Below are 8351 nucleotides of genomic sequence, written 5' to 3'. Positions count from 1 at the left end.
CTTGGATTGATTTCATTCTGTTTAAAATGAAAGCTTGGTAGACTTTGGTGAAATTGAATATGATACAAACATAACATTGATTTCAAGAGTCATGTTCCTTACCCTAGGTCTACCTCCTCTACCTTTTGGTTCTAATGCCGCTGACAGGTTATTCCTTGAAACAGGTGTACAGCATACCAAAGTTTTCAATAAACATGTGATTGGTGGCTTTTTTTCACTGCATTATTTCGTTATTTGCTTTTATCATATTTGAGGGGAAAATCATGCTTTCATTTGGTTTAGCCGATTTTTTTTAATATTATGAAATCTTGGGAAGCAAAGAAAAATATATGGGTTTATGTTTTCTGTGGAAACGTGGCTTATGTTTTTTCAGAATTAGCAAATTAATGAATGAATAAACGCAAATATCCTTTGAAGAATTTCAAACTTTCTTTATATTTGTAGGCTTTTGATAATTAGTTTTATGAGGCGGAGTTGTCTCAGAGACAGCATGGTGATTAGATTTTCCGATGCAGGAACGAGTACTCAAGTAATTATTGAAAGAATAAAAAAGCAATAATTTAAATATGTTATATTGTATTTATATATTCACATGCCTTTAATGATGATATAGACCGGTGTCGGATCCAGGTGTTTTCAGGGTTCTGATCCCCATCCTTGTTGAAAAATTTTGTTACTTTCGTCCAAAATGTTGGCAAAAATGGGCAAATACAGTAATAGCCTGGAACATCCTTTTTCTAGAACCTTTCTGACCCTTTTTTTTCAAATTCTGTGGATTCGATCCTGTATACTGCATGTTTTATATAGAATTTTTTACCATTACATGATACCTGCAAACGTATACACCAAAAAACAAAATTTGTAGCTCCTTTCAAGGGAATCGTATACTCACATATGAAATACAAATACTAAGTATAAAACGAATGACAGAATTTTATGGAAAGTATTTCAAAGCCAAGTAAAACTACAAAAGTCTTACCATCTTAAAGTTAAAAAGGTCACGAAAATATCAACATCGAAGGTACAAACTTTGGAAAATCGGTAAAACAAACAATGCAAGGAACACTAGAAAAAAAAACAAACAACAAACCGAAAACCAGAAACCCTTTAAAAACTGGAGTGAACTCGGGTAATTCGAGAAAGTAACTGTTAATGCTGCTTACAAGACACCCGTTGCTGCCGCTATGAAATATAAGGAGAATGGATATGGTGAATATATTCAGCCCCATCGGGGTGAAATGTGTCAACTTACGAATGCCCAGGAAATCCTCACACCACAGGGCAAGCTGGCCTAGAAAAACATTAGGTACAGCGAAATAGTTGCCTCCTCCATATACAGCTATCGATACTCCAGAAAGTATCGAAAGCTATCATACGGCGATCTTAGGCTTACAAATTGATTTTGTCACATTCTAAGCAATAATTTTTTTGTTGTGTCCGTCATTGAATTTGACATCAATCATAAACACATTGTGTGTTAGGAAAAATTCATGTTATGCATGAAAACTTCACCTCAACAACTCGAACAAAGACCAAGAATTATACATCACCACTTTATGTGATAATAAGCAAGGACAAAAAGATCGTGTTTGTAGGTTTATCAAGTTGTAATTAATACATGTTATTATATCTGAGAATATATTGGGCATGTTGAGGGGGTCATCGAAGTTACCAGATTAATCACTTTTTTTGAATTTGACTCTATTAGTTAGGGGGAGGGTTGAGCGCTCACAAACATGTTTACCCCGTCACATAATTTATGTGCTTGTCTCAAGACGGGAACATGTAGTCCAGCGTTTGTCGTTGTTTTTTTTATGTTCAGATTAGGTCGATTGTCTTATTTTATGAATAGTTTCACTTCCTTTATTTTTGAGTCTTTACAGCTTGCTTTAATGGTATGGGTTTTGCTCGTCACTGAATACCGTGTGGTGACCAGTAGAAGTTTAATTGTTCATTGCTAGACTTAAGGTGGATGACTCTCGCATTGGCAATCATACCACTGCTATTTTAATATCTACATTTTTTTCTCTCTATGCATAGAAAGTGATTGGAAGCATGATATATGGTGACATATTTTTTGCTGTTAACTGGTACTTTTATTCTCTGTTACTGTCGGAGTAACTGAATTTAAAAGGGCAAAACGCACTTCTCGCGGGCCAAATATTAATTGTTTTTAATCATCAATTAGCACTGTGTAACATAAATATATGTCATTCAAATGCAAATACGTTTGAAGATACAATAGAGTATGTAAGTCTCGTTCTAGTTTCATTTTCCTTACTGGAATTTCTGATGTAGAACGTATTGAAATTCGAATTTTATTGTTTACTTCTGATATCTCGAAACGCTGTATTACAAAGCAAAATTTTCAATTTTACGCATTTCTCAACACTTTTATCATAAGGAGAATGGATATTTGTCATTTTTATTGGTATTTTTACACGAAAATATGTTTTGCTTTAATATACTGAATTCAACGCTCTGAAAATGACAAATCTTTATGTATTTGAATGGTAGACTAGGACCCATTCTCGTGAAACCACGGAGTCACAATACGAGACTTACAAAATCTAGTTAACATAAGGGAAAAAAGAGGATAACGGTCATATAGTGTGCAAATCAACCCCTTAACACACTTTTTCTGCTTTAATAAAAAAAATATCGTTGAAACTAGTAGAGCGACGGAAATTAGGACTGATGTTCTTTTTTAGTTTAACATGAACTTTTTGGCAGAAATATATACTAAATAATAGTACTTAAATTCATTCAGAATAAACGACTCTTCTACCTCTTTTACTTTTTAAATGGAAATGACATTCTGTGATACTGGATATAATGTGGATAGCAAAATTATTTTTACACGAAGCAGAACTTTTTGTAGGCGAAAACATGATAATCCCAGTGTACAGAGGTAGATGAAAACAAGACAGAATATTATTAATGCAAAGCCAATCAACAAATTAACGACTGATTTGCTTATCGATTTAAATACATGTACAAACCAAAGAAAACAATTAGCCATGTTATAATATTAATAAAACACATGCATTTTCGATTCGATAAAAAGTTTCAAGCATGCACAACTTGAACATTACAGTTAAACATCACATTTCAATACTGATCCCCCGTCGTGCTTTGTCTTTCCATCTCAGCAGTACGGGTTACAGGTCTTGTTCCTGCCCTTGCTGTTGACAGTCCTTTTCTGGCGCTGTCCCGTGCAGAAAGCGTTTCGTCTTCTCCGTGTAGAAATGTTACTAAATCTGAAAAATAAATGTATACCCTGTCTACGAAATATGTTCGGAAACTGAGCAAATGCAATCCTGGTTGGGCATTTATATAACATGGCTGTTTTCAATATCCTCCACAGACCTATTGCCACTTCCTGATTTAATATGCATCACTCCGCTAGCTTATATGCTCTAGCTGCTGTACAGGATGTAACAAAATCAAAGGACATGAGCACTACTCATTACAAATCTGCATAGCTGATTCGGGTGTACTGTACTAATTTGCATAAAGGAGTGAGGTTAAACACTAAGTGTGGCAGAGGTATATAGCTTTGAAATAGCGAAAGTACCCTCTGTGCATATAAACCTTATATGAGGATATCATGGTAATACGTACGCAGGAACACGATACATGTAATATGATATCAACAAACCTATGTTAACTGACAGAATGGTAATGGTATACTGAAGCAGAGAACTTGAGGGAAACGATCACAAGACAACTAAGACATGGCATCACAAAAAAAAAAAGAACAAAAACTAGAGGGAACTATTTAGCCTACAACAAGGAGTACAATTAAGATCAAAACTTATCAACAGACGTGAATATAATTACTGTACGGCAATTTTAGGATTAGTGAAACGGAATCTCTCGTTAGGTATGAAGATATCCTCTAAAGTTAAATTAAAGATATCTCAATGGAGGCTCGAAACTCGGTTAAAAAGTTTACTGTCTCAAAAAATAAATGAACTCAATCACAAAAAAATCAATAAAATAAAGTAAAAATTGTTTCGATAAAAAGAAGAATACGTGTGCATTTCGAGGAATTAGTCTAGTATCTTATATGCTGTTGTTTATCAAGTTGCTATTCTATTTTTATTTAATACAGGAAATAGATACATTTTTAGAACAATAAACAAATACCAGGAAAATTTACTAACAAAAAAATAAAGAAAAAAGGAAACAAATACTTTACACAAGTATCTACTAAATTTCGAATATTCCCCGTAGAATATAAGCTAAGGAATAGTCTGATTTATACCTTTAAGGAGAAAATGAGATACAGTAGACCGTACCGTACCAGTACAAATGAGCATATACACTAATAAGGTAAGGGAATCGGTATAAGTGATGATTGATCGATCGATCGATCGAAGTATAACAATCTCAATATGAAGGACGATTGTCTGAGAAAGATGTACCACCAAAACATGCAGCCACGCAAAGGGGTGTAAACTGAACTCTACATCCTTTTTGATTGCACAGGCACGGACGCGGATCTGAAATATAAATTCCAAATCTCTACGTTCTACTTTTATTAAAGCGATTTAACATATATGCACGCACGTCATTATGTGTTACTGATGTCTATATCATACCTTTTCCGTCTAAGATTCCTGTCCCAGACGTATCGATAGCAGAAAGCTCTGTTCTGATCAGATCTGCTTCTGTTTTGTTTAAAGGTTCACTCCCTGCATTTTGTAAAGCGTCCATAAGATCATTCAGAGGGATTTTTAGATTTCTCATGTCTCGTGATGGATTGTCTGAATACCGGGAGAAAAGTACTTCTAACGATGAAAAAAGTCGGTTTTCTATTTCTTCTTTCGATTGCCACCTGTCTTTCATCCAGGACTTGAACTCGTATAAGCTGATGCCATCATCTGTTAAGTTGACGAAAAGGGAAATTAAATAACTAAGTTTGTTTTTTCGTATATTAACAAAAGAGCATTCAAACAGAAGCTACGTATATCTGGTAACTTCAAGTGTACCTTTTTGTTTAAGTTGCCAACAGTACAAATCGTTACCCATTAGTTTCGCTAAGTCATACCGACTCGTTACACTTTTTAAAATTTTGTGATTCAGATTGATTGTCACCTGATGGTTGTGGTCGTGGTCGGTTGGTGTGGGGTGGGGATCGTTACTCCGCTAAAAAAAAATGGATATATATATACACCCTGTCAGTGACTTTCAGTGTTCAAAGGTAACCCAGTTAATAACTTGATGATTTAGAATATCACATCCTGTCAATGACATTCAATGGTAAAATGTTACACTGTCATACTGCTATGTATTGTTGAACTGTTATACTGATGATTTTAGCGTGTGTTAAACAGAGGGTGATGTGCATGACAAGTGATATGTACCTTCCGCAATGATAAAATTATAAAAAAGTAATCCTGTCATTAACAAGGTTAAAAACTGAAACCATGATCATGACAGGTAATTTGTGAAAAATAGACTTTGTGCAACTACCTCTTCTAATTGAAGTAAATCTTCGGGATTTTGGGTAAAATGCATGATACCTTATATTTCACATGAAAGTTACGTATACTGTATCCGTATAGCTAGATTGAATGTACTTGAGTCTTAAAATCTCAAATGTTTACAATAAGATATGACCTCACATTTTAACATGGCAATACACTTACCAGTTCCATCTTTGTTGTGTTCAGCATAAATAGATTCTATAAATGTATTGGTTGGATCCATGTGCAGTCCCCGGAGGACTGATATAAAACCCTCTTTCGGTAGAAGTCCGGAGTCAGGATGGCAGTACATGTAGAATAACTGTTCAAGTCCTACAAAGTAGAGTATGCAAATAACAGTTCTCATTCCGATCATGGCATGATTCAAGTATGAAGACGCGGACCCAGAGATTTTGGACAGAAGCGGAAGGGAATACCTTGGTACGCATTAGTCTGCTTGTTGCCTCCCCCCCCAAAAAAAAAAGCATAAAAATAACATTTCTGACACAAGGGAACGGTCTGAACCTCGTGAATTCACCAAAGAAGTAAGCGGCACCAAATTTCACCACATTCAATAGCAAAAGTTGGATTTTTTAAAAATAAAAAAATCTTAAATCATGTACTCTTACCGGTAGTAAAATCTGCATCTGTTGTGTTTGTAGTGACGGTTTATTAAAACGACTTCACGCAACTCCATTGAAATACCACTGAACATAGAAATATTTGATAGTTTTCGGGTATCAACTAGTAGCATAACTGCTGTATAAGTCTAACCTTTTTTTGTTTGTGTGATTTTCAAATCATAGGTGTTAATACAAAGAGTAATCAAGGGAATCAAGGTTATAGCGGTATTCAAAAGAATGTAATCCAGGGACGAAGACCAGACATGGAAAACAGACATACACAACAAAGAACATAAAGTAACTAAAATCATACATACAAAGTAACAAAAGTAAATGAGCAACTCCACTAAAAACTGGGAGCATGAACCAGGTGCACCGGTAGGGTAAGCGTCCTCTGCTTTTCTAGAAACACCCACGAGTTGCTCATAAAAAGTCAAGTCCGGTGTAGAAAACAAAAACATGTCACTAGAAACTGTTTTGAGTTATTCGTAACATCACAACTAACTTACTTTGTTTGTGTTCATCTGGAACATCGTCATCCTGAAATCGAAGAAAATCTAGCTAAAAAAATGGGGTATTTTAATTGAACATTATGTGATATCCCGCCACCGCTACGTTATGGTGAAAAAAGGGGGTAGCCAAATGTTCAAAATGGGCTAACTCGAAAACTGCATTTTTCGATTTTGCTGAAAATTGAACATTTTTAACCTGTATTTTTAGTACTAAACAAAATGTTGATGCGTTCTCGAGTTATCATCTGCATGAAACAAACAGATGGACTTGCAACTTTTCGAAGGGTATCACATAATACCTTGGCACTTCGTGTGGCGGGGTATGAAAACAAAATACGTACAAACCTAAATTCTAAGTAACTAAAGAAAATTGCAACTATATCGGCCATAACTGAATTTTAACCCCTTTCTCATTAACGAAATACAACTTAGGAGTGTACAGTAGAAAAACGCATTTACATTACTTTGGCCAATTCCAGATTACTGCAGGAGTTGTAGAATGTGAAAGAACACAACTGGTGATTGTACTACACAACGCGAATTTACCAACTGAAAATCTGAAATTTGAAATGTCGCCTTTGTTTGGTAAAGTTTTCTTCGCTTTGTTGATTGATATTAAATTCGAAATCCTGAAAGCTAAAATGGGTAAACATTAATAGGAGGTGTACTTGAATTTTAATGCACAAATCACACACAATCTTACCATTATGAAAGAAAATTCCTAAAAGCAAAAACAAATATGTTGCGTTAGTTACGCGTGTTTATAACCTTGTCACGGTAAAACTATATAAAATCAATTTCTTTTCAAAATCATCAAACGCGCCAGTGAAGTGACAAAGTCTTAAATTACATCAAACAGTATTGAATGTAGTAATTAAAAGTCACATGGTTTGTTCGTATTTTCATTGGGTCTGTCTAAACACCGCTTAGCCCGGGCTAAGTGCACTTAGCCCGGGACGGGAACACTTATGTGTGCATATTAGTATCAATAGACAAAATATGAATTATGAAGATGTTTTTTTTCGATTTTTGTAAGTATCGCTGCAGCAATTATTGATTTAAACGTGTTTTAAGATATCATAATGACACGTGCCTGTATATCCAAGTTCAGTAGACCGTGAAGGATTATCACACCTACACATTTTATTACTAATTATTAATTGGTGTAAATAACAAAGTAAATGTAAATTATATTGAATGATTTATTGCAACTGTCTTGTTGTCACTAATGACTGCCTGAAACACTTGAGAAGCGGTAAGTGTCTGCCCATTCGGAAGTGGAGTTGAAGCAAAAACAGGTTGTGCGGATTCATCATTTTCATCATTTAAAATATCACAATCGGTATCAGATTCTTCCATAGGGCAACCCTCAGCAGAATCGGTGTGTTTATCAGGAGTGTCATCTACAATGTGAACTTCTTGTGGGTTTGAAGTGTTGATAATATTGATTGGTGTTGCTGATGGAGAAGATAGTGGTGGAAAATCTAAATCATAACTCATAGATTGCAAATCTGTTGAATCGATTGATGTACATGTATCTACGTGCAGTATAATAGGTGAGAAATGGTTTGCAACCCACATTGAACCTTTATGACTAGTTGATCGGGTCCATAAAATCGTAACCATATCATTTGGATGCATGTTGTTTCTTGGGGTAGCTTCTAAATTAAGCGTTTTGTAATATATGTCTTGCCCACCATTTAAAGGAGGGTATTCAGATTTGATAGTTGTACCTATTACTT

At 34.9% G+C, this 8351-nt stretch overlaps 1 protein-coding gene across 1 annotated transcript; it reads right to left on the bottom strand.

Moving 5' to 3' along the window:
- Nucleotides 1–3014: 3014 nt before the first annotated feature.
- Nucleotides 3015–7429, bottom strand: LOC148621368 (uncharacterized). The gene is made up of 5 exons (XM_088575614.1): nucleotides 7313–7429; nucleotides 6607–6637; nucleotides 5658–5807; nucleotides 4608–4889; nucleotides 3015–3260 (listed from the first exon to the last, which is right to left on the bottom strand). The coding sequence occupies exons 1-5, from the start codon at nucleotides 7313–7315 to the stop codon at nucleotides 3112–3114; spliced, it is 615 nt and encodes a 204-aa protein (XP_088431740.1). The 5' UTR covers nucleotides 7316–7429; the 3' UTR covers nucleotides 3015–3111.
- Between the last annotated feature and the right edge of the window lie 922 nt (nucleotides 7430–8351).

The sequence above is a fragment of the Perna viridis genome, chromosome 3 (genome assembly GCF_037379345.1).
Source record: "Perna viridis isolate PV_CMFRI_1.1 ecotype Kerala chromosome 3, ASM3737934v1, whole genome shotgun sequence".
In the NCBI taxonomy this organism is placed as follows: Eukaryota; Metazoa; Mollusca; class Bivalvia; order Mytilida; family Mytilidae; genus Perna; species Perna viridis.
This window is presented reverse-complemented; position numbering and strand designations above follow the sequence as displayed.